We start from the raw sequence: 26980 nt of genomic DNA on the forward strand, positions 1-26980 counted from the left end.
AAAGGGGATGGGGAAGTTGCAATGGTGGGGTTGAAGTTGCAAAGGGGGGGGAAAGTTGCAATGGTGAGGTTGAAGTTGCAATGGTAGGGGTGGAATCAATGAGTAGCAAATAAGGTAGCATGATCACCAGTGTGGTCGAGCTCATTCAGAATCCTGACGGATTGTGGCGGGTGGGGGGGGGGGGGGTGGGGGGGAGGAAACAAAGTTGTAATGGTGGGGGTGGGATCAATGAGTACCGAACAAGGTAGCATGACCTCCAGTGTGGTCGAGCTCATTCAGAATCCTGACAGATTTGGGGTGGGGGGGGGGGGGGAGTTGCAAAGGGGATGGGGAAGTTGCAATGGGGGGGAGGGGGAAGTTGCAAAGGGGATGGGGAAGTTGCAATGGTGGGGTTGAAGTTGCAAAGGGGGGGGGAAGTTGCAATGGTGAAGTTGAAGTTGCAATGGTAGGGGTGGAATCAATGAGTAGCAAACAAGGTAGCATGATCACCAGTGTGGTCGAGCTCATTCAGAATCCTGACGGATTGTGGCGGGGGGGGAGGAAACAAAGTTGTAATGGTGGGGGTGGGATCAATGAGTACCGAACAAGGTAGCATGACCTCCAGTGTGGTCGAGCTCATTCAGAATCCTGACAGATTTGGGGCGGGGGGGGGGGGGGAGTTGCAAAGGGGATGGGGAAGTTGCAATGGGGGGGGGAGGGGGAAGTTGCAAAGGGGATGGGGAAGTTGCAATGGTGGGGTTGAAGTTGCAAAGGGGGGGGGAAGTTGCAATGGTGAAGTTGAAGTTGCAATGGTGGGGGTGGAATCAATGAGTAGCAAACAAGGTAGCATGATCACCAGTGTGGTCGAGCCCATTCAGAATCCTGACGGATTTGGGGGGGGGGAGGAAACAAAGTTGCAATGGTGGGGGTGGGATCAATGAGTACCAAACTAGGTAGCACGACCTCCAGTGTGGTCGAGCTCAGTCAGAATCCTGACGGATTGGTGGTGGGGGGTTAAAGCCTTTTGTCTGAGTGCAAAGGGTGTGCGGACCCGTGGATGACATCCCCCCGGCCGCGGCGTTGCAGGGTGAAGTCGCCGAGCTCTGCCTACTGACACAAGGCACAGTCGACCCGCCGGAGACCAGGGTGCAACGTGCCTGGACGGACCGTGGGTGCACCCAGGCAGTCATCGTGCATGCAATTGAATTGGTGCTGACTTTGACCGGGGGGTGGGTGGGGGATGCGCCTTCTGCGAGCCATACGCAGGCCTGCTGAGCACCCGAATCCTCCGCGTGGGAGCCCGCACCGAGCCGCCCCCCGCCCTCCGCTTCTCTCGCCCTGGAGCCGGGGGTCGGTGCGGTGGGCTTCCAGCGGCGCTGGCCCGGGAGGTGAAGATCCCGGCGACCGCGAATCGGGGACTCGGCTCCTCCCGTGGTCCCGGCGGCCGGACCCGATCCGCGGGCAGTGGTGGCCCAAGGAGGTGGGGGGGGCTGCGACCTGACGAGCCGAGGAACGCCTCGGGGCCAGCGGCTCAGGAAGTGCCCCTCAAAGTGGGGGACTTGGTGCTGGCGGAGTTGCGCAGGAGGCATGGCTTGGAATCGCGGAAGATGTTCGCGCTGGCGGCCGGCGGGGCTCTGCACAGTAAGTGGGGGGTGCTGGCCCACCGGGACCTCCTGGGACATCTCCCGGGCCAGGTCTTCGGCACGTCCACCGGCTTCGAGTTCGTCCTGAGGAGACCCAGCCTGGAGGAATTTGTGCTGCTTATGAAGCGCGGCCCGGCCATTTCCTACCCAAAAGTATGGTCGTTTTTACTGTGAAGGATGCCTTTCAGAATCTCTCGCTCTGCCTCCTGATGCCTTTCACTCATGTCCTGATGAAGGGCTCAAACCCTTCTCCACTTCATCCCTCCATTAGTTACTACTTTAGCTTGACGACCGTTCTATCGTCCCTTCATCCAGTTTATAAAAGTTTGACCAGATCCAAATTTATCCGAGACCCATTCCAATCCATCAAAAGCCTTTTCTGCATCTAAAGCCACAGCAATGCTTAGATTTTTCTTAAAAACTGCTAAATATAGTCTAACCATGTTGTCTCTTTTTTTAACAAAGCCTGTCTGGTCCATATTGAGTGACTTGTAATTTAGTTACCCTACTTGCCAATATTTTGGAAAGCATCTTATAATCTGCATTCAACACGATGAGTTTCAAAGGATCTCTCGTTATTGATTCTGGAAGAGTGTGTGTTCTTGATGCTTGATCAAGAATAACAATTACAGCACGGAAACAGGCCCTTTTGGAACTTCTAGTCCGCACTGAACGAAGTACTTTCCTCTAGTCCCACCTCCCTCCATCCTACCCATAACCCTCCCTTCCCCTCCCATCCATAGACCAATCCAACCTTTCCTTAAATGACAACATTGACCTTGCTGCCACTACTTCTATCAGAAGCTCATTTCACACATCCTCGTACCTCTGTCATCCAGTCTCTTCCCGGATATATCGGGGGCATGACTCACCTTCTCCACCACTTCACCGAAGTTTCCCCTTGTGCTCCTTCTAAGCTTTTGCCGCTTAACTCATGACCTCTTCTTTCAATCTCGCCTACTCTTAAGGGAAAAAGCTGATCCACATCAACTCTATCCCCCTCATAATTTTAAATAACTCTATCAAATCCCCGCTCAATTTCCATGCTTCAAAAAATAAAGACCTAATTTGCTCAATTTTTCTTTGTAATCTCAATGCTGAAAACCCAGGCAACATTTTCGTAAATCTTCTCTGCACCCTCTCTACCTGGTTGATATCCTTCCTATAATTCGGGGACCAGAACTGCACACAGTATTCTAAATTTGGCCTCACCAGTGCCTTGAACAGTCTCAACAACACTTCCCAACTCCTGTATTCTATGCTTTGATTTATAAAGCTACCATACTAAAAGCCTTTTTCACCACCCTATCCATGTGAGATTTTACCGTCAGGGAACGATGCACCATTATTCCTAGATCTTTCTGCTCCACTGCATTCCTCAATGCCCTCCCATTTACTATATATATCCTTTTTTGATTATTCCTTCCAAAATGAAACACTTCACACTTATTAGCATTAAACTCCATCTGCCATCTTTCAGCCCACTCTTTTAAGCAGTCCAAATCCCTCTGCAATCTTTGAAAACCTTCTTCATTATCCACAATTCCACCTATTTTAATATCTGCATATTTACTAATCCAATTTACCACCCCATTATCCAGATCATTAATGCATATGACAAACAGCAAAGGACCCAATACAGATCCCTGAGACACACCGCTTGTCACCGGCCTCCAGCCTGGTCAACTTACATCCACTACGACTCTCTGGCATCTCCTTTCCAGCCACTGTTGAATCCATTTGACTAACTCAAAAATTAATGCTTAATGACTGAACCTTCCATGCAGAACCTTATTGATGGCCTTACTGCAGTCCATATAGACAACATCCACTGCTCTACCCTCATCAACATTCCTAGTCACCTCTTCAAAAAAAATATTTCAACAAGATTGGTTAAGCATGACCTTCCATGCACAAACCTGCGTAAAAGTATTCCTGATCAGACCCTGACTCTCCGAGACTTGTATATGCTATCACTAAGAATGCTTTCTATTTATTTACCTACCACAGATGTCAAACTTACAGGCTGATAATTGCTAGGCTTGCTCCTTGAACCCTTTTAAACAAAGGAACTATATCTATTCCATAAAAATAGGAATCAATAAATTCTTTATAAAATTCAAGTGCGAAACCATCTTCTCCTGGTGCTTTATTACTTTGTAAAGAATTAATTGCCCCCTTCACTTCAAATTGTGTAAAATTAGCACTTAATTCTATTTGTTCTACCATGCTCAATCTAGGTAAATGTATCTGAGATAAATATCTATTGTATTTTAATTTCTTAAAGATGTAATGTTCTTGATGTAGCAGACAAAGCCTGAGCCCTTCATCAGGGTATGAGCAAGAAGCGGGTAAGCGTGAGTGAAATGCTGGGAAAAGGGGGAGGAATGCAGACCCTTACTCAAGAGGTTACAGGTGGATATGGGTGGGAAGGCATCAGAAAAAAAAATGCTGTGATGTGATGGGGGAAGGGGTAGCTCTGAATGAAGACGGAAGGGGGTAGAGAGCTGGAGGAAAGGAGGCAGAAGGATGGGAAGAGAGAGTAACAGGGAAGTGGCCTAATGGAAACCAGAAAGGTAAATGTCAATGCCAACTGCTTGGAGAGATTCCAGATTGAATATTAGATGTTTCTCCTCCCATTTATGGGTGGCCTTGGTTTCGCAGAGCATGAGACATGGTGGTGCGGAATTGAAATGGTTGGCCACTGGGAGATGGCTGCTATTACTGTGGTCAGAGCGAAGATGTTCAATGAAATGATCTCCCATTCTGCATCCAGTCTCTCTGATGTAGAGAAGGCCACAATGGAAGCACCAGATACAGTAGATGACCTCTGCAGATTCATGTGAAGTGTTGGTTCATTTGGAATGATTGTTAGGGGCCATGAACAGTGGTGAGGATGGAAGTGTGGCACTTCCTGCCGTCACAGGAATAGGTGCCAAGGGGGCAATTATAGGGAAGGGATGGAATAAAACACCAGTCTTCGGACACTGAGATTGAAGTAAAAACACAATGCTGTAGAAACCCACCAGGCCAAACATTGTACTTTATATGGCAAAGATAAAGATGCAGAACCAATGTTCCCAGTTTGAGGCCTTCATCAAGGTATGAGCAAAATGTAGGTAGTTGTCCCGAACAATAAAATGCCCTTCCCACCAGCTTTTTGCTGCCTATATTTTGCACATACCTTGTTGAAGGGATCAAGTCCGAAGCATTGGTTCTGTATCTTTTCCTACACTGACCTGCTGAGATTCCCCAGCATTGTCTGTACCTTCATATGCTGCGTCCACAGTCTTTTGTGTTTTACTTCTATTCAGGGAACATATCTGATCCGGTTGCAAGATTAAGTGTTTTGAAAGCTCCACCGTTTTTACCTCTCCCTTTGCTTATTTGAGGATGCCTCCACCATGGTGATGATGATGGACGTTGGCCTTGGGGACTGTGTCCTAGAGTCTGGTACAGGTTCTGGAGCAATGACGCTCTTCCTATCCCGAGCAGGTAAGGTCTGCTATGGGCTCCTTGATAGAAGATGAATGAGTTTTCATGCTGTTTACATACCTTTGCTGAGAAAATCTTTGCAATTGAATACTCCAGTTAAATACAGCTGCATTATACAAACGGAGTAAATTATACAAAGAGGGTAAATAGCCTAATGAAGTAAAAAGAAGCAAAATGCTTGATAATTCCCCCCCTCCCCCCCCCCAACCATTATTTCTAAGCTGGCAGCAGTGGAATTGATCGGCAAGGACGAAGATGAATGTGTCCAACTAATATAAGAACACTTTGAGTTCCGCCTGAGTTGAAACATTAAAATCTATTTGAACTTGGCTAATATTTTTTCCACCTGTTCTTTGGGGAAACAAACTCAAATGAAAATCTATTTTAAAAAAAAAATAGATTTTTGATTCCTTCGATTGAATTTCAGTGCTGTTTGCAAAGAAGACTCGATGGGCTCTTGTGTAAACTTCAAAAGTCATGCTTGTTGTGCTTCTTTAGTGATGCAAGGTAACAGGCACCTTGAAGGCAAATAAGGCCATGCAATCGACAGTTGTAATTAACTTTATGAATTTTTGAGTTAAAATGTAGTTTGTAGATAACTCGGGAAGTAGATGGTGAAACTGTATTAATGTCTGCATTAAATTTGCTAGTTACTAGTTGGGATAAGACAAATCATCTTAGTAGGTTTGTTCATGGAACTTTCCAGCACAGTCTAGGCCCTTTAGCCCATGATGTGCTGACCTTTATAAACCTACTCTGCAAACTAAAGCTACCCTACCTCACACTCGTAAGCCCTCAATCTTTTTGTACATATTGCATCCATGTTTCTGTCTAAGAGTCTTTTAAATATCCCTATTGTACCAGTTTCCACCACCATCCCTGGCCATGCAATGAATCTGGGTAAAACTGGAGCAAAAAAAAATGAACCATCCTCCAGGGATTGGAAAAAGTATTGAACAATAATTTAGCAGTGTAGGTGGGAGGTGAAATCAATTGGGCCTTTTAGTTGAATTGTCTATTCATGCCTAATATGTGGTTGGGTGTCAAATACCTGAAAAGTACTGTGGGATATTTAATTATGCAAAAGGTAGAATACAAGACCATAAGACGAAGGAGCAGAATAAGCTATTCAACCCCAAGTGGATCATGAGCTGATCCACTTTCCCACAACCCCAATGCCTAACCTTCTCCCCATAACCTTAGACGCCCTGGGTAATCAAGAACTAATCAATCTATGTCTTAAATATACCCAATGATCTGGGCTCCACACCCACGTGTGGCAAATTCCACAGATTTATTGCCCTCTGGCTGAAGAAATTCCTATGCATTTCTGTTTTAAGTACAACCGCTCATTTCCCGGAATCATCCTAGTGAACCACCCTTGAACCCTCTCCAAAGTCAGTACATCTTAAATGAGCAGCCCAAAACTGCTCACTATACTCCACGTGAGGCCTCACCAGTGCCTCTTAAGCCTCAACATCACAACTCTGCTCTTGTATTCTATTCCTCCTGAAATGAATATAAATTATTTCTTTATATTTTTAAAAATTGCCTCGAATGGTTAGAGCAGTGGTTCTCAACCTTTTTCCTTTCCACTCACATACCACTTTAAGCAATCCCTATGGCTTTCTGTGATTGGTAAGGGGTTGCTTAAGGTGGGATGTGGGTGAGAAGGGAAGGTTGAGAACCACTGCTCCAGACCCAATTGTTACTGAAATATTTGGCTTGAGAAAAATTGCCATTGGCCCATTTCCTTTGGAGTTCTGAAACCATGCACATAACGAGTCCATGAGGGATAATTAAAACAGTGGTTTGCAAACTTTTTCTTTCCACCCACATACCACCTTAAGCAAACCCTTACCAATCACAGAGCATTGAAGGCAGAGGGAATACTTGTGTGAGTGAAAAGAAAAAGATTGAGAACCACTGGTTTAGAGGCTTGTACAACGTTTTCACCAGATTGTGATCACTGAAGAAAATTTAGATGAGCACATTGTGCATTTCCACATATAACCATATAACCATTTATAGTTCAGATTGGTTTCCATCTCCTTTGCAGTGGGGCCTTCAGGTCACGTATATAGTTTTGAAATGAGAAAGGACCACCAAGGCAGAGCTGAAAGGAACTATCAGCGCTGGCGGAACGCCTATGAAGTGGCTCGGGAGAGAGAGTGGCCAAAGAACGTTGACTTCATTCATAAAGATATTGTTTTTGCCACTGATGTTATCCAGGGAAAGATGTTTGATGCCGTAAGTCACTTTAAATTACTAGTACTCACCTGTGGCATTATGGATCCAAATGCATTCTTTTGACTGGCTTTCATTCCAAAGATGAAGAATTTGCTAGTTTGAAACTCTGAGCTTAGTGGGAGAATCCGATAGTTCAGTGGTTAGAGCACTAATGTTGTAAACTAGGGGTCACAAGTTCATTCCTCGCTGGGGCCTCATCCCTGTGAGGTGTGCTTGACGAAATGGCGAATCTTTGTCTTCCTTACAGTAGACACAAGTTAAAGAATTTCATGTACATTAGATACTAAGTCCAGTATTATGTGATAATAATGGAACCTTTACATTTACATAAGATTTCTCAATCCTGAAACTTTAACTTTCCATATTAAAATAGTGGGCAGTTACTGACTTGCCACCTCAGCCTGATGCTAGAATTCTCTCCCTCAACATCCCTAACTCCTCTGCTCCAAAATTTCATCCAACCTTGTATGTAGTTCAATGTCATCTTTGGGCTGCTTTACTATTTTAAAGGTGATCTGTGAATACTGTATGAATGGAAGCTCTTGATTCATCTCCCTTCAATAAGTTGGATTGCAGTGTGCTGAGTAATGATATTAGAGCTTTAACAAAAAGGAACTTTCAAAAAGGAAACAAAATGGTCTGCTACCTTGTTTTGGATGGAATCCATGGGGAGGATGCAGGATCTGGTGGGTTTAGAATTACTACAGTCACTTAATCCATGCTGAACATTAAGTAGCTATCTATATTAATTTAATTTTCTTGCTCTTTCTTGCCTTCCACATCCTGGTGTTTAAAGTGATCACCTAAATAAATATTCTTGAGAGTACCTGCTTCCAGGAGCCCTTCTGTATGTTCCAACTTTCAACCACACTTTCGATGCAAAATAAACTTTTAACTCCCCTCTAATTCTCTTAACCTTTGCCTTAAATGTCTGCTGTCTGGGAATATCTCAAAGGGGTAAAAGTTCTCATTATCCACACTCCATCTGTATATTTTTATACACCTCAGTCAAGTACCCACCCCCCACCTTCAGACTTCTTCACTCTACGTGTTACGACATAGACCAGCATTAATAGAAATTTACCAAGATGATGGTATCTTCAAAACAATTTTTATTAATAACTATTTACATAAAATAATATTTTTTACTTAACTCTAAATTTAGCCCCTCTATGCGCATGTGAGTGTGAGGTAGATCCCAAACCTTTACAGTTTAGGCACTATTCTGAAGAGATGATTCATATTTAAAGTTCAATCTTAGAAATCTTGTGTGTTGAAACTCAGTCTTTAAACTGTTAGTCAAAAGTAATAATGTAGTTGACACACCAAGAGACCAAACTCCTCAAAACTCTCAAATTCTTGTAGAGTTGCTTTCAGAGAAATATTTCTTCATATTGAATGACTTTTTCACAATTCCCCTCTCTTGCAAGGTGGTTACAGAACTTGTGATTTCCATGATGACTTCACAAACCCGGGCAAGGGTTTTGCATGAAATGACCATTAAAAATGCCCCCAGTAGCACTGCTCTCTGAACAAAGAAAGAGTTGATGTGGCCATTTTTTCAAAGCCACTTGTTTGCTTCTCTTGTACTATTTACGTACACCTGATTTTTAGAAAATTTGTTTTAAAAAAAAAATTGAGAGAAATGTTTCTTCAATTCCACTTCACTCTCTTTCCTTTGTAATATTAACACTTGCAAATCCTACCATTTCAGAACTTTCCATGTGGAATTTGACCTCCATATCCTCCCATTCTATAAATCTTTAGGCGAATTGAAATGTCTTTTAAATGAATTCTACCATCTTTTGCAGATCGCTTTGGACATGCTGAGCCCGCAACTGGCTTTACCTGTCATCTCCACTCACCTTAAGCAAGGTGGAATCTGTGCGGTATATCTCACAAGGTAAGTTTGTGCACATTTGATTCATTTTATTACTTAATTTTTCAAAGATATAACTCCATGGTGTAATAGAGAGATCATGGCCGCCACATCGTGGCTCTGCCGGGCTCCTATTCTGAGGACACATCGCATGCCAATCAAGGCCGGACTCCCCCCAAGCCATAAAGGTGACCCTCGTGATTGGCTGGTTCAAATAACAAGGTACTGGGTTGACCCCTGCACTTGGCTTCAAGCCATTGGTCACACCAGCAAATGGGGCCCAGCCAGCCCCTGAGCGATTGGCCTCCCAAAACCTGCTGCAGGATCATAAAGGACCATGCTTTCCTTTGCTCTCTCTCTTGACTCCTCGTGCCCTGAGTATCACCTTTGGTATTGAGTTGGGGTGAGTCCCAAGGCCAGTTAGTTAGAGCCATGTCTGTACAGGTCAAGGGGTGGGGGAACGTAGCGTTACCTTGATCTGATTGTTTACTGTATGTGTGTTGTGCCATTCCTAGGTTTTGTCGATTTTCCCTCATTACCCGCAGTGCTTATTCATCCCCTTGCGAACTGTGTGTTGGTTAATTTAGCCTTAAGATTCTGTAATTTCCTCTGGATCTCTTGAGAATAAACTTGCGCTTTGTACCTCGATCTCCCTCTGGTTCTTAACCCACACGAACCTTCACTTATAACACGTAGTAGCAGGCCCTTCCAGCCCACGCCACCCATGTAACCATCTACTAACCCTGTATATTTTGGACTGTGCATGGAAACGGGAAGACCCAGAGGAAATCTATGCAGACAATCTACAGAGACCATACAATCTTGCAGACGGCAGCAAATCCAGACACTGGCCACTGGTTCTGTTACAGCTGATCACAAAGCTAACCACCTCAAATAATACTGCCAATATCTCTAAGAGAAAATATAAGGAATGCACTGTTCCTCTGGACTTCCCTTCCCTTGTCAAAAACCTTTTCATTTCTTGGCTGAGCTTTCTTTGCCCTCTTTGTATTAAGGCTCATAATCTTTTCCTTTATCCCCATGCTTTTGAATTGGCAAAGCAGAGAAGTCTGCAACCAAGTGCTAGTAATTGGGTTTAGTTTGGATGGGGGCTTGATGGTCACACAGTGGGCTAAAGGGCCGATTTATATGCTATATGAATTATTCTAATACATCCTTGGACTATTTTCTACAAGGGTTCTACATAAATGCACATTAGTGTGACAAAAGGTGCTGTAAAAATTCATTTATTAGTAAAAGAATTATATAAATTCAAATTGTTGTCCATTTAAAGAATGTTTGAGCTTCTGGAGTTCTCTGACAGCCTACTTTCAGTATTACCCAGGTCATTGATTTGTTGGAAGGGATTCGTACTTCCCAGTTATCACTCTTGTGTGAGAAGATCCTTGAGGTCATTCACAGGGACTGGTTTGTGATTCCTGCTTTGCGAAAGGATGGCAGTACAGCAACACGGGTGGAATCTCAAAGGAGCAAGATTGATCTTCAACACAAGGAAGGAAATGATACAGCTAAGATCGAGGACCATGGTAAAGTATTAATTAGGGATGGGGTTTAAATTCACCCAAGATTAATTTACCATTGTTCACATGGGAAAAGTGCTGGTCATATTAAACTATCTTTTGACACTCTCAATGTAATTATTTCAGTAGATATGGGTGTTGCTGTTACACACAAGTGACAAGCAACTCATGATGCGAGTTGGGCAAAGAGAGCTCAGCCAGAAAATGAAAAGGTTTTTGATAAGGGAAGAGGCAAAAATACCTTGATCAAGGGCTCAAGCCTGAAACGTTGGTTATGCACCTTTATCTTTGCTCTATAAAGTACATGGAGGGGTATGTCCACGTCTGCTGCAGGCTCGTTGGTGACTGACAACCCCTCCATAAATCTTTGTCCGCGAAGCCAAGCCAAAGAAAGAAGAAAGAATAAAGTACACTGTTTGACCTGAGTTTCTCCAGCAGTGTGGTTTTACTTCAACCATGGTGTCTACACACTTTCGTGTTTTACTTCCAAGAGGCAGATATAGTTTAGATGGAATTCGGGGGGTGGGGGAGGGTTGGAATTGTAGTTGCATGGTTGATGCACTAAAAACTATTCCACTCACAGAAATGTTCAAAACATCCTTCAGAGCACATGACATTTCACCTTTCATTAGAAAGTTTAATCTGATTAACATTGAATTGTTTATTGTACCAAGGTCAAACAATAATCATTGAGTACAATAGGTATGCTGTGAAAATGTTCAGTTAACACACACACACACACACACACACACACACACACACACACACACACACACACACACACACACACACACACAAAGCTATTCAGAGGGGAGAATCCCAATTTTAACTGCTACTCAAGGCAAGGTAGCAAATCTTAGCTGGGCCAATAACTAATGTTTGCTCAATTGATTCCAGAGAATTCAGCATAAGGCAGGTTCAAATGAAGTATTTTATTTAATTATCATTCTGCTGTAGTATATGCACCGGCCTCTGTAAATGTAGCTTTTTTGTGCATTAATTGCATTCACATTTTAGGGATGAACCACAGAGAATTTTGTGTACAGTATTTATTTCTTCATGGTTACACACTGGCACCTCAAGAGAATCGAGATCAGTAAGAGAAAAGTTTAAGAGTTAATTAGATATGCTGATTCTTTGAAAGAGCTGTGGTAACTGGGTTGAATGACTTCCTTTCAGTAGGCTCTTTCAAACTGCTGTGTAAAATGGAGTGAACCAGGCAATTTGCGCAGTTAGAGAGTCCAACCCAGTCACCGTAGTCCTAATCTAACTGGGTCCCTGACTTAACTCAGAGGTTGTCAGGGGACCCAGTTAAACTTAACTAGGTCATGTCCACCGGTGACTTGAACAGGAAATTAACTGACCCGGTTACTCCGCTGATGTCAACGCTTGCGCGTTGGCCTCTCCGGGAAACCCCTGTCTAAAGTTCCTGCCGCGGGGTGGGGGGAGGGGAAGAGGGGTCGATCCTGTGGGGGGGGGGGAGTTGAGAAGAGGAATCTCTGCCATGTCAGGGGGAAGAATGGGGGTCCTGGAACTGCCGCTGCTGTGGTTTGCAGTGACGGCACAAAGTTCGCAGCATCAGGACGTTGTGGGGTGGGGAGGGGGTGTAGGTGGGTGTCAATTGATGGGGGGGGAGGGTGACTGACTGGGGGGGAGGGTGATTGATGGAGAGTGGTGACTAATGGGGGGGGGGGGCTACTGATGGCCGGTGAGGGGGAGAGGGAGGGGAAACTGATTACTGATAGTTCCCATGAGTGCATGGTGCATCACTTACGGGGGTGGGATCCCCTTAAATCGCAGGGTTGACGATTTAATGGGTCAATCCCTTTGCAGTTTAAAAGGTGCTTCGAACACCTTTGCCCCAGTAATTGCACCTGGGTCCCAGGTGCTGCAGTTTAAAAGAGCCTAGCATGTGTTTGTGACATCAGGAAGGAGGGAATAAAATTGAGTGAAGACATTAAAGTGAAAGTATAACTGACTTTTTCATGATGGTTTGGGTAAAGTCTGTGAAGTTGAAGAGGTAACCATATCTTGCATTAATTGCAGATGAAGATGGCAATACTAAACCTTTTTGCACAGTACCTTATATTGCCAGACCTCATCATGAACAAGTTTCTCATACTGGTGAGTCTGGTTCATTGTTTTGTATTTCCTCCATCTATTTCGTTCTCAAACTAATTTGATATCAGTGATGTAATTGATGGATGTGGCTAACCTTCCTCTTCTCACCTGCAGTATTAAAGACAGGTTCTCTGGTCATTTGTTTATTTAATATAAGAATTTGCAGTGTTCCTATTTGCCACCGGAACAGTGATTGCATTTCTAATAAAATCCATTGGTTTGAAATCACTATAGAAGAGGGTGGTCAACCTTTTAATTTTTAATTTGGACATACAGCACGGTAACAGGCCATTTTGAGAATGTACTGGGGGGGGGGCGGTTCCTAGGTTAATTGGTGGCACGACTCATGGACCAAAATGGCCTGTTACCAGGTGTATCTAAAAATTAAAAGGTTGGCCACCCCTGCTTTAGAATATGCTTAAAATTAGCAAGTGTTCACTGAGTTCCAGGTTGGTATTTTTCTTCATCCATTAACCATGGGAAATATTTTACTTCATTAAAAAAAATCCCCTCTTTCTGATTTGAATTCCCCAAGCAAATCTGTTCTAATATTTTCAAGGATCCTAAATCAATAGTTCTGCATTTTTTAAAAATTCATTTTTTTAGATATGGACAACACCAGCAAAGTCAGGAATTATTGACTGTGAAATAGTGGCAATAACCCCTGGCCTGTTAGCACTTTGTGGGTGTACACAACCACATTCTTGAGGAGCTAATGAACAACTGGACCACAAATGGATTGGAGAAAATCAGGCCTGAAATATCGGTGAAATGCAGTGCCCTCCATGATGTGTGGAGGAAAAAGGATACTTTTTATCTTTATTTGCCCCTATGCTCTAGTTTTTATTCAAGATTATTTGTATACATTTTGGTTGGACCATGTAGAAATTACTACACTTTTTATACATAGTCCCCTCATTTCAAGGCACCGTAATGTTTGGATATTTGGCTTCACAGGTGTTTGAGTGAACTCAGTTATAAGGGAGCTAGGCTTACTTCTAAGCTTTTGATCATATTTGGAGTCTGTAGTTACCATTTTCAAACTGAGCCATGTCAATGAAAGTCAAAGAAGCCATTGAAGCTAAAAAAAAAACAAAAATAAAAGTATCAGAGTGATGGGAAGTGCCAAGTCTTGAGGCATAAAGAAACTGCCCAAGATCCAAAGCATACCACCTCATCTGTGAAAACTGGTGGTGAGTGTTTTAATGGCCTGGGCATGTCTGGCTGTCACAGGTACTGGTGCACTTATCTTCGTTAATAATGTAACTGCCGATGGCCATAGCAAAATGAATTCTGAGGTGTATAGAAACATCTGTTTAAGTTTGAGCAAATGCCACCAAACCCACTGGATGGTGTTTCATCCTCAGCAAGACCATGCTGCCAAAACAAGAAAGGAATTTTTCAAAGCTAAAAAGTGGAAAATTCTTGAACGGACAAGTCAGTCACCCGATTGAAATCCAATTGAGCATGCTTCTATATACTGAAGAGAAAACTTGAGAGGACAAGCTCCTGAAACAAGCAGGAGCTGAAGATGGCTGCAGTAGAAGCCTGGCAAAGCTTCACCAGAGAAGATGCTCATGACCTGGTGATGTCCATGAATCACAGACTTCAAGCAGACATTTCAAGTACTAAACCTGGCTAGTTTAATGTACATAACATTGCAATATCCCAAATATTATGGTTCCCTGAAATGAGGGGACTATGTATAAACCAAAAGGTACACAAATACCCTTTAATAAAATCTGGAATGTTCACTTTAATTACATGTGAATTATTTGATTACAAATTTAAAACTGTGGAGCACTGGGGCAAATAGAGGAAAAGTGTCTTTGTCCCTAACATTATGAAGGGCATTGCATCTTTACCTCATGGGCTGCAAGACTCAGAGTTCCTCCAGCATTTTTGCTTTTACTACAATAACAGTGTCTGTAGCCTTTCATGTTTCACAACATTCTTTATTAGAGTACTCAGCTTTCCAAAACCTGCCTCCTCCTACTACTTTAGTGTGGAACAAAATTTCTGAACTGAACAGGCAATTTGTTAATTTTTCACAATAGGTGGAATTATCTTTGAATTGAAATGTTAACAATTGTTATTCTGTCTGTATCAATGCGTCTGATCGGCTGAGTGTTTTCAGCACTTTTTATTTCAGATTTACGACAGGTGGACCTTTTGAATTATTTTTAATTTCACTTTGCCCTTGGAATGGTAGATTTTGGAGGTTTAGAAACAGAGAGGAAAAATAGATCTGTTCAGATTTTAAGTCCACCAGCAAAAAGCTACAAATTAGCCTGACTTGTTAGATGAAACACAGTTCACTATTTTAAATTTTTAAAAATCTTAATTTAGACATACAGCACAGTAACAGGGCCTTTACGTACAATTGACCTGCAACCCTCCCCCCCCGGTACATTTTGAACGGTGGGAGGAAACTGCAGTACCCACAGGAAACCCATGCAGACAGGGAGGGAATGTGCTGGATTCGAACCCCAGTCGCTGGTGCTGTAACAACATTGTACAATCCGCTACACTAACTGTGCTGTGATATTCTTGTAACATTATGTATACATTTGTTCTTTTTGTATGAAGAAATTCTGAGTGTTCTGTGCTTTCTCCTAAAATAGCTTTCCTTATCAAGTTGAGAAAATTTAAAACTGCCCTTCAGTGAAACCATCAACTAGGATCCATGGGATGAAGTATGAAAATGGTGTGTGCTGGGAATATTGTACACAAAACTAAATAAACATTTATTTTTTTAAATTTATGCTTCCATTGCAGTATGTTTGTATAAATATTTTGCATTTACATTTTATTTGAACATCCAATTATTGACGCCAATAGTTTTATGTCCACAAAGAAATGTTTATCAGTGACAGGTAGTACATGACTTTAACTAAAAAAGGAAAAATAAATAGTCAATCAAAGTTAGAAGTATGACACCCAAATCAAATTACCTGTTTCATCTAATAGCTATATAGCAACAGAATATTCTAACCACAGATAGAATGATAGTGGCCTGTTATTTTTAAAATCCATAATGTGTAGGGATTTTGTTCGTGGATGTATCTTAATTTATTACCAGCAGAGCTTGTAAATATCCTGTTCTCAAACACTGCAAAATTCACATCAGTCACTGCAGGCTTATTAAGGAATAGTCACTTGGACGCTGGTTGGTAACAGGAATACAGATTTTCATTTCCAGTCTATTTGCAGATGGGACCTGATTATTTTAGTCAATGTGGGAATCTTCCTCCTTTCCCCCCCCCCCCTCCACCCCCTCACTCTTCAGCACATTTGTAGCATGAATCCAACATTAATTGCAAAATATCCTCACTCCTCATTGCCATTAAACCAGTCCATGGATCGGTCCTTTACACCAGAGTTGTATTTTCTTCCCCCATTTTGTTTGTTTTTGTTGTCTGAAAGAGGGGAGAAAATGTTGAAAAAAATTGGTCAAATACAAAATATACCCAAAAATTGACCTGACAATTTTCATTGCTATGGTCAAAGGCGAAGTAGTGTGGCAGTACACATGAAAAACAATACTGTACTGGCTGTAATTAGAATAGTTCACTCATGTTAAATTTAGATAAGGGGACAGCAACAATTTTTAATATATTTTAGAGGGGAGCAGATCTAACTTTCATGATTGAGCCCATCTCTGAGAGTCACAAGTTAAATTAGCAACTTTTAAATGAGAAATTCATTATTGATGCCCATTTATTGCTAAAAATTAATTTCTTTTGCTTCCAGCCACTTTGTTGCCCACCTATACTTTTTTTTAGATAAAGTTACTATATTTAAATGATAATGGATTTTAAAAATATGATAAGTTGTACTGGTTGGACAGTGTAGATGAATTGTTGTTGAATTAAAAATCCCAAAACACAAAAGGGTTGGGATGAGAGGTTATTTACCAGAAACTGAATATTAGCAGAATTTTGTTTTCACTCAGATTTTCAATATATGCAGTATTTTGCTTTGGTGAGAAATAAAACTGTCAGTTTAAGAAAATATGAACTTTTTAACAAAAGTAAATGTCTGATGAGAATGACCATGAAGCTACTGAACTGTTAGAAAAAATGATATCAAAATGGTGTTTCGGAATAATTGTCCGTGTCTCCAATTCTCCAACGTAGCTGAGTTTTAACTGTGTTCCTATAGTGGTCAAGTGACCTATTGTATCTACAGGTATTCTGCTTTAACAACAAAGGAGGTCCATTTTCCCCCCTCCAATCTCCAGATTTATACTTTTTAATTAAGTTGACTGCTAGTTCCTCTCGATGCCCTATGAAGAATGACGATCAATACGTTTTTGTAGACGCTGGTGATGACTTGTTTAAGAAATAGAACAGGCTTTTAATGCGGCCACTCTGCCATTCAAAAAATAATGGCTGATCTCATCTTTCCCATGCACATCACTTTCTTATGCTCTCCCACATCCCCTTGACACTCTCACAGATGGCCATAGAATTTCACAAATAATTAAAAATCACTGAAAAGCAAGCAATAATGGCAAATAGTAAACTCGATCTAAGTAAAATCAATGATAAACCAAATCAATAAAATGAAGACTCGGACTTAGTTAAAAGTAACAGCTGGAAATAAACACCAGGTTTGGTAACGTTTGTGAAGAGACAACGCAAGTTACTATTGAATGTCAATGAACTTAAATATTCCCAGCAATCTGTTTTTGCTAGCAGAGTCCTTCAATTGGCTTCTGTTACATCTTTTGAAAATTTATAATTCTGCTAATTATAGTCAAAAGAATAAATGCCACATTTCTGTCTTTCATATGGGCAGTATGATGCTGCATAGAAATAGTCCTTTTCCCCCCCCCCCCCCTTCCCCACACCTGTTCCTACTGACCATTAAGCATCCTCTTTCACCAATTCCATTTTATTCTCCTTCTATTTCTGTAAACTACCAGATTCCATCACTCAGCTGCTCACAATGGCAATTTACAATTAACTTAGCAACCTGCGCATCTTCAGAATGTTGGAGAAACCCAAAGGACATCCATGCAATCTTGGAGAGAATATGACCTAGTCCTCATTGAGGGCTCAGTAGTGGACAGGGTCAAGAACTTCAAATTCCTGGGTGTCAACATCTCTGAGGATCTGTCCTGGACCCTCCACGTTGATGTAATCACAAAGAAGGCTCGCCAGTGACTACTTTGTGAGGTGTCTGAGGAGATTCGGTATGTCACCAAAGACTCGTACACTTTTACGGTGTACCATGGAGAGCATTCTGGCTGGTTGCATCACTTCCTAGTATGGTGGCGCCAACTCTCAGGACAAGAATAAACACCAGAGGGTTGTTAACTTGGCCTGCAACATCACAGGCACCAGACTTCACTCCATCGAGGACATTTACATGGGGTGGTGTCTAAAAAAAGCAGCCTCTATCCAAAAAGACCCCCACTACCCAGTCCATGTCCTCTTCATTCTTGATTCGTGTAAAGATGAGCATTTAGAGGCACAAGGACAACTTCTTCCCCGCTGATATCAGGTTCCTGAATGATCAGTGAACCAAAGACACTGCCTGACTTCTTGTGAACTATTATTTTTTTTACAGTAATGTTGTAAGATGGTTATAATCTGAATGTTTACATTATGACGCTGCCGCAAACACTGAATTTCATGACTTGTTCATGACAATAAATCCTGACACTGATTCTAATCACACACAGCAAGCAAGCAAGATCATGGTTCCACTGACCTTTACCTCTTTCTATTTTTTTTATCCAATTCCATTACTCACTTTTCTCTTAACTCTATCCCTCTTTTTTGGTCTCTTCCTCTACCTGCCTCTCTTCCTTTCTCATCTTCATTTATCCACTACCTCATCACCTCTGCCCTCCTACCTTTCACTGCTTGCTATTTCCTCTTAAACTCAAGAAAGGGACCCATCCAGAAATGATTTCTCCACACAGATGCTACCCTGACCTACTGAGTCCCTCCAGCTCCTCCTTGTTCACTCAAGACTGAATTGGGCTGTTGGAACTGAAGAAACCACTCCCCCAGTTGTGCCTCTCTAGGCAGCTGCCTTGTTGCTGGTAACCATTATAGGTAGAAAAATACTACATAAACTACAAATAGAAATGTGTGGTATAAAAAATGCATGAAGTAAAAAAAAATGGATATAATGGATTATATTCGTACTGGACATGGATTGATTTAGCCGATATGCTGTGTACATATATTGTATATGTGGATACTAGAACAACATTAAACCTTGGGTTAAATTACTGGATGAGAGGAGATTATGTTGTGTCTTTATTGGGATAGCAAAGATATTCAATCAAATGAGGAATGATCTGGGAGAGTAAATAATTTTTAAAAATCCACTAATCAATTTGAGGGTAGCAGAACAGTAAAAACATTTGCAAAAGTAAAATACTCTTTTTACAGAATCAGTAAAAACTAATGTAAGCATTGACAATGAAAGAACTAGAGATTATTTAAAGGCTAGTGTGCCATAGAGAAAGTAGTTCTGGCCTAGATCTTCAGCAGTAAAATTTTCTGATATACATTCCAATGTTCTGGTTGGCTTCCCAACTACCACTTTATGTAATTTGGGAGCTTCGCAAAACTGCAGTTCATGTTCTAACTTGCTCAAGTCCTATTCACTTGCTACTCAACCATTTGTGCTGTGCCATCAGGAACCAAGGGAGCTTTGGAATTACCAGCTATCTCGATGAATCCACAGAGCTCAATTTTTAGTTAAGCTTTTGGTCATCTGTGCTACATCTCTGAATCTGACACTCCTCTAAAGACCCTTAAACTAACATTGCCAACTTTTAAGGTTGAACAATTTCATTTTTTCTCAGTGAGATTTCCACAATTCTACCACTTCTTAATGGGTATAAGAAAACTTCAACAAGTAACAGGATTCTTACCTATTGCAGGATAATAAGTAATACACTCCATGTTATTTGAATGCTGCTCAATATTATCCCAGTATACCTCTTTCTTATTCTCAATTAGACTTTCACAAGAAGATGATGATGATATGTGCATGCTGAAGTAATTCTTCTGGGTACAGAGTGAACAACGAACCGGTGTGCAACAAGGACCACGAGGAATTTTGACTTTATTTTGTGTGTATCTTCTGATGGCACCACTGTGATGTGGCGGCCTTATTCGTTGCCAGATATAATGAGATGGAGCAATTGCCATAACCTGTAAAAATAAACAATGTGACTGATAGCACTACAGATACTGTTATATATAAATGGTAGGGCACTGAGGAATGCGGTAGAACAGAGTGATCTGGGAATAAAGATACATTAAAGTATACAGGTACGGATGAAAATGGCATAGGGTTGTAATGAGCTTTTGGCATATTGGTCATCGTAAAGTGCTGAGTATAGGAGTTGGGATGTTACAGTAAAGTTGTATAAGACATTTTATAAGTTGTACAAGGTCAAATTTGGAGTATAGTGTGCATTTGTTTTGGTCACCTAACTACAGAAAAGCTATCAATAAAATTGAAAGAGTGCAGAGAAGATTTACTAGGATGTGCCCAGACTTCAGGAACTGAATTACTGGGAAGGGTTAAACAGGTCAGGATTTTATTCCCTGGAGCATATAAGAATGAGGGGAGATTTGATACGTATTTAAAATTACGAGGGATATAGACAGAGTAAATGTAGATAGGCTTTTTCCACTAAAAGTAGGTGAGATACAAACCAGAGGACATGGGTTAAGGGTGAAAGGGGAAGGGTTTAGCGGGAAAATTAAGGGGAACTTCTTCACACAAAGAGTTGCGGGAGTGTGGATCGAGCTGCCAGCTGAAGTGGTGAATATGGGCTCAATTTTAAGGATTAAGAAGAATTTGGATGGGAAAATAGATGGGAGAGGTATGGAAGGCTATGGACTGAGTTCAGGTCAATGGGACTAGGCAGAAAAATAGTTTGCCACAGACTAAAGGCCAAAGGGTCTGTTTCTGTGCTTTAATGTTCTATGGTTCTATTTGATTGTGGCCCAGAAATTAGGAGTTGGAAAAATATAAAATTCCCCCTTCTTCAAAAATATATACATTGTAGCTTTGTTCATGGTTATTGTATCCCATTAGGCATTGTACTGCATTGAAGAAGTATAGCTTGAGTGTTCAACAGTGAGATTCCACTTAACTCTACTTTTCATGATGTTCAGAGTGTGATACTCTAAGGCACAGTCTAGAGTAAATGCTTTGAGAAAAGATTTACAGACTGTCAGAAAGATTGCTTAAAAAAAGGATGACTGGCAATGGCAGATGCCTCCTGTTGCTGCAAACTTCCCATTCACCTGATGAAATCCGAGTTCCAAACAATATCATTTCGAGATCACATAATAGTGATCTTTTATTAATCTCTGGTGGTGTCTCTCTTTCTCCCTCTATATTGCTTCATCTATTGTTCCTTCCATTTAGAAGTTAGGAACAAGGTACAGAGATGTACTCCTCATCTATTGTTCCTTCCATTTAGAAGTTAGGAATAAGGTACACAGATGTACTCCTCATCTAGTGTTCCTTCCATTTAGAAGTTAGGAACAAGGTACACAGATGTACTCCTCATCTAGTGTTCCTTCCATTTAGAAGTTAGGAACAAGGTACACAGATGTACTCCTCATCTAGTGTTCCTTCCATTTAGAAGTTAGGAACAAGGTACACAGATGTACTGCTCATCTAGTGTTCCTTCCATTTAGAAGTTAGGAACAAGGTACACAGATGTACTCCTCATCTAGTGTTCCTTCCATTTAGAAGTTAGGAACAAGGTACACAGATGTACTCCTCATCTACCCTTATTGTCATCTCTTCAAAAAATTCCATCAAGTTCATGAGACATGATTTTCCATGCAGAAATCCATGCTGGCTCTCCTTACTTTTCCATGACCATCCAAATGTTGAAACTGTATATTCTTTCACTTGGAATTCTCTCCAGCAGTATCCCTAGCACTGCTGTTGGACTAACATGTCTGCAATTATCCAGGTTATCCTTGCAGCCCATTTTAAATAAAGGCATCATATTTGACATCATCCAGTCCTCTGGAACTTCTCTTGTCCTCAACAAAATGTCTGTCAAGAGCCCATCAATTTCCTTCCTGCCTTCCCACAATGCTCTGGAATGCACCTAGTCTAGACGCAGAGATTTTTCCACCTTGGTATGATCCAAGATTGCTAAAACCTATTCCCCACTGATGTAGACAAGCCATGTCTTATCTTTAGTTTCCTCCCTCAGATTCCCTTCCACCTTATTCTGCTTCCCAAGAAACAAATTCACAATGTATTCATTCAAGATCTTCCCCATTTCCTCTGACTATATTCTGCCTGATCCAAAAGGGGACCTATTCTTTCCTTTTGTTCTTTATATAAAATCTTCTGGGATTCTCCCTTACACTGTCTGGCAAAGCCATTTCAAAACCTGTTTTAGCCCTCCTTATTTCCCTCTTCACTATGCTCCTCCCTTCCTTATACTCCTCAAGGAATTTCCTTCAAACGTGTCTGCCTGTACCTGATAAATGTCTCCTTTCCATTCTGATCTGTGCCTCCATATTTCTTGTTAGCCAGGATGCTTTTACCATGCCATTTCTACCATTTACCCCGCTGGGGACTTATTCATCCCAGACCTTTCCAGATTAGACTAGGCATCTAATGTCTTAAGATTACTGAAAATGCAAGCAAAAGGAATTAAATTGATCCAGGAAATTTACAAATATAAAACGGTCAGTACATTTTAAAAGATTGATTTCCAATGCAAGGGGATATATTCTGAATAGCTGGATAGTTCAGAGGTAATATGAAAAAGTACTGCTTCACATTAAATAAAACCCCCACAAACTGTTGTGAGTTCAATGAGAGTTTTACAGGATATAGAATCAGTTAGTGAACCAAGTTTAGAGATCAACTTTGCACTAACAAAATTGGATACCAAATTCTACGTGCTTTTCTGTTTCTAGAGCATCAGCTAAGATATAGTGCATTTTGCAGGGAAGCCACTGGCAGAAAGAATGCCAACCGAGGCCAAATCACTTGCGTCTATTCTAGAGGACAATACTTATGCAATGTATAATCTCTCTTACCTCCTCACAACACAGTTTGCTCACAGCTGCTCTGTAATTGATTTTTTCCCAAAGTTGATCTCTCCGCTTTAAGAAATCTGGAAATAATTTCTTCCACTTCTTTCCAAGAGCCCATGGAAAAATTTCATACTTGTACTCCTCCTCATCCTCTTCCATGGTATTGGCTAAATATCTAATAAAGAGGGCAGAAACACTTTCAAATATACCTTCAATATATGTGCATTACATCTCATCTCCTCCATGCTTTCAGCTATGTCTTTCCCTCATTCTGGAGCCACGAGACAGACTCTGTTGCAATCTTTTCTAGAGTCGAAATTAGTTTTAACAAAATGTCACTAAAAAATGGCAAAGAATTTTTTAAACTTTGCACATGAAGGAATAACATGTCCTACAAACAAAATATAAAGCAAAAACAAATACATCATTAAGGAGATTTAATGATCAAGATTTAAGCAAGGCTACATTTTAGTTAGACTCTCAGGAGACAATGGGAATAAGTTCCATGTTCAGAATATCAGAATTCTTCTTATTTAAACATTCCAACAAATCATGTTAATTGTATGAGTTTTTGCTCTCATCTCCCTCGAGAGCTCTCAGTTATATACAAGATGAATTTTACAATACAGAGATGGAAACATTTAATTTCTTCGTCTTTGTTAATTAATGCTTCTCATTCTGTTTTTCATTTTTGAGCATTAATTTCACTCTAACTTTCGGTTGTCATTTCATCTCGCTTCGTAGAATGTAAGGCTCCAAGTTTTACCTGCATTTTAAAATCATTAGTCAGCTATTTGAAATTTTTTTAAAAACTTTATTTATTCGTTCAAAAAACAAATAATATATGACATATACAGCAATTAAACATGAACATGAACGTTTTTTCCTCTCTCTCTCTCTATATATATATAAAAAAGAAAAAAAGAAAAGAACCCCCCCTTCAGCCAACTCTCTTGAGCCATAAGAAAAGAAAAAAGAAAGAACATTAAAAAAAGAATTAAATATACAGATTAAAATCTAATCAATATAAATCAAAATGTAAATATTCCGAGTATAACAGCCACTTATTAATAAAAAAATTATAATTATCATGTGAAACATTATTAAACAATATTTCATCTCATTATGCCATCTATTAATATCAATCATATTTGTATCTTTCCATGTACTAGCAATACATTTTTTTGCTACGGATAAAGCTAAATATACAAAAGCAAGCTGGAATTTACCTAATCCCAAGCCTTTCAGAGATTGCAAACTACCCAATAAAAATACTGTTGGATCTAAAACTATTTTAATCTTATATAGATATTCTAAAAACGATTGAATTTTCTTTGAAAAAAATTATATATGTATACATAACCAAACAGCATGAAAAAAAGTTCCAACCATATCACCACATCTAAAACACAAATTAAAACCATATTTTTTAAATTTTTCAGCTGTCAAATATAATTGATGTTAAAAAATAGTTACACTATCATAACAGATATATAACCAATCATCTTCAGAAAAAATAAAACCAATATCCGCTTCCCATTTAATTTTAGATCTATCCCAACCCTTTTTATCCATACCATCCTGTACTATTTGATACATAAATGAAATATAACCCTTCTCTGGTACCTTCATAAGAAAAGTCTCAAATTTAGTCATTTTAGGTAAAATCATATCTCTACCAAACATACATTTACCCAAGATTGAATTTGATAATAAAGAAGTAAAGAATTCTTATCAATACCAAAATCTTCCCTCATCTGATTAAAAGACTAAAACTTACCCTCTTTAAAACAATCTCTCAAATTTTCCACACCTTTACATTTCCAATGCAATAAACTTTGATTATGTATTGAAAAAGAAATAAGTTGATTATTATACCACGGAGTCAAAACCAATAATTTACCCCTAGAGCTTATCATTTTATTTTTCTTTATCCATAACTTCATAAAATGTTTTAGTATAGGCACATTATATTGTTGTAACAAATTTATATAACACCTAAACAAAAATTGATCTATTTCAAATTCAGAAATACTTGCCATCTCAATTTTGGCCTAACTAGGAGGCTGTACCAAATCCATCAATGAACTAATAAATTTAAGTTGGGCTGCCTCATAATAATTTTGAAAATGTGGTAAACGTAGTAGCCCTAACTCATATTTCCAAGTTAATTTTTTCAAAGCTACTCTCGAAAATTTACCCCTCCATAAAAACTCCCGAACCATTTTATTTAAATCTCGAAAAAATATTTTTATCAAGTAAATACGGAATAGATTGAAACAAATATTGTATACGTGGAAAGATATTCATCTTAATTGTATTTATCCTTCCCATTAAATTAATAGGTAAATCTTTCCATTTAATCAAATCAGTTTTAATTTTTTCATTAACAGAGCATAATTTAATTTATATAAAGATTGATAATCAACATTCAGAATTATACCCAAATATTTAATTCGATCAGTCCATTTCAAATTAATAATATTCTTATAAACTGAATAATCTCCTTCACTTACTGGTAATATTTCACTTTTTTCCCAATTAACTTTATATCCAGAAAGACATCCATATTGTATTAAACACTCCTTCCAATGCAAAAGTGACCGAGCTGGGTTTATTAAATACACCAATACATCATCAGGAAATAAATTAATTTTATACTCCTCATCTAAAATTTTCATACCTTGTATCTGTGTATTTTGTCTTATAAACTGTGCTAAGGTTCAATCACTAACGCAAACAAAGCTGGTGATGAAGGACAACCTTGACGAGTTGATTGAGTTAACTTAAAAGATTCCAAAATCAAACCATTCATCAATACTCTAGCTACCGGTTTACTATATAGAACCCTAATCCAACCAATAATAGAAGGACCAAATTTAAATTTGTCCCAAACTTTTAACAAAAAATTCCATTCAACTCTATCAAATGCTTTTTCTGCATCTAAGGATATCACCATCGAATGATCTAAAGATTGTCGAAATCTATTAATCAAACTAATCATGCGCAAAATGTTATCTGAAGCATATCTATTCTTTATAAAACCTGTTTGATCAATATGAATCAACTTTGGTAAATTTAGCCAATCTATTCGCTAATATTTTAGCTATTATTTTATAATCTACATTTAACAATGAAATTGGTCTATATGAAGATACTTTCAAAGGATCTCTATCTTTTTTTAGCAATTACTGTAATTAAAGCACTAGAACAAGACTCAGGTTATTCATAATGTTCTCCAACTTGACGTAATACATCCCCAAACACTGTAGATAAATCATTATAAAAAATTTTATAAAATTCAACCAAAAATCCATCATCACCAAGCGATTTACCATTTGGCATTTCCAGCATAGCCATTTTAATTTCCGAATCAGTAAATGGTTCTTCTAACTCCTGTATATCTCCATCCTCTATTATCGGTAAATTCAACTGTGATAAAAAAAAGATCAATCGATCCAGTTTCCTGTTTTCCTTCAGATGTATATAACTTTTTATAAAATGAATAAAATTCATCATTAATCTCACGAGGTTTATAAGTAATAAGAGAATTCTGTCTAACAGCATTAATAGTCCTCGATATCTGTTCTTTCTTTAATTGCCATGCCAATAGCTTATGTGCTTTCTCTCCCCATTCATAATTCCATTGTTTAGTCCTATTAATCACACATTCAAATTGATAAGATTGCAAAGTATTATATTTCAATTTCAGCCTAGATAATTCTATTTTCTGATCTTCTGTAGCATCTTTCTGAAATTCCTTTACTAACTTATCGATCTGTTTCTCTAATTCATGACTCTGATTTAATCGATTCTTTTTTATTTTAGATGTATAACTAATTATTTGTCCTCTCAAATAGCATCCCATAATACAAACTTACTTTGAACAGAATTAGAATTTTCTTTAAAAAAAATTAATTTGTTTTTTTTTAAAAATCAATAAAATTGTATTAAATCTCCAACGATAAGCTATTTGAATTTTCTCAGAAATCTCATATGTGAAATATAACT

General features: G+C 39.6%; 2 protein-coding genes across 7 annotated transcripts in view; one reads left to right on the forward strand and one right to left on the reverse strand.

The window, feature by feature from the left end:
* Positions 1-1184: 1184 nt before the first annotated feature.
* On the forward strand, positions 1185-15668 carry trmt61b (tRNA methyltransferase 61B; the record flags this gene model as incomplete). Its single annotated transcript, XM_069888125.1, has 7 exons — positions 1185-1775; positions 5015-5117; positions 7177-7367; positions 9179-9270; positions 10582-10793; positions 12834-12911; positions 15533-15668. Coding segments are annotated over 7 exons (1311 nt in total), but the record flags the coding sequence as incomplete, so codon positions are not given.
* spdya (speedy/RINGO cell cycle regulator family member A) overlaps positions 14564-26980 on the reverse strand; it is a 47604-nt gene continuing 35187 nt past the window's right edge. For 4 of the 6 annotated variants that reach the window (XM_069887710.1, XM_069887712.1, XM_069887711.1 and 1 more), the window contains exons 6-8: positions 22973-23144; positions 19810-20092; positions 14565-16327 (exon numbers count right to left, since the gene is read on the reverse strand). In XM_069887710.1, coding sequence (XP_069743811.1) covers positions 16239-16327; positions 19810-20092; positions 22973-23144 — 544 coding nt within the window. In that variant the 3' untranslated portion in view covers positions 14565-16238. Of the gene's footprint in view, positions 16328-19809; positions 20093-22972; positions 23145-26980 lie in introns of all 6 variants that reach the window. The other 2 variants (XM_069887713.1, XM_069887714.1) reach the window with 2 other exon arrangements.

Source organism: Narcine bancroftii, chromosome 6 (assembly GCF_036971445.1).
Source record: "Narcine bancroftii isolate sNarBan1 chromosome 6, sNarBan1.hap1, whole genome shotgun sequence".
In the NCBI taxonomy this organism is placed as follows: Eukaryota; Metazoa; Chordata; class Chondrichthyes; order Torpediniformes; family Narcinidae; genus Narcine; species Narcine bancroftii.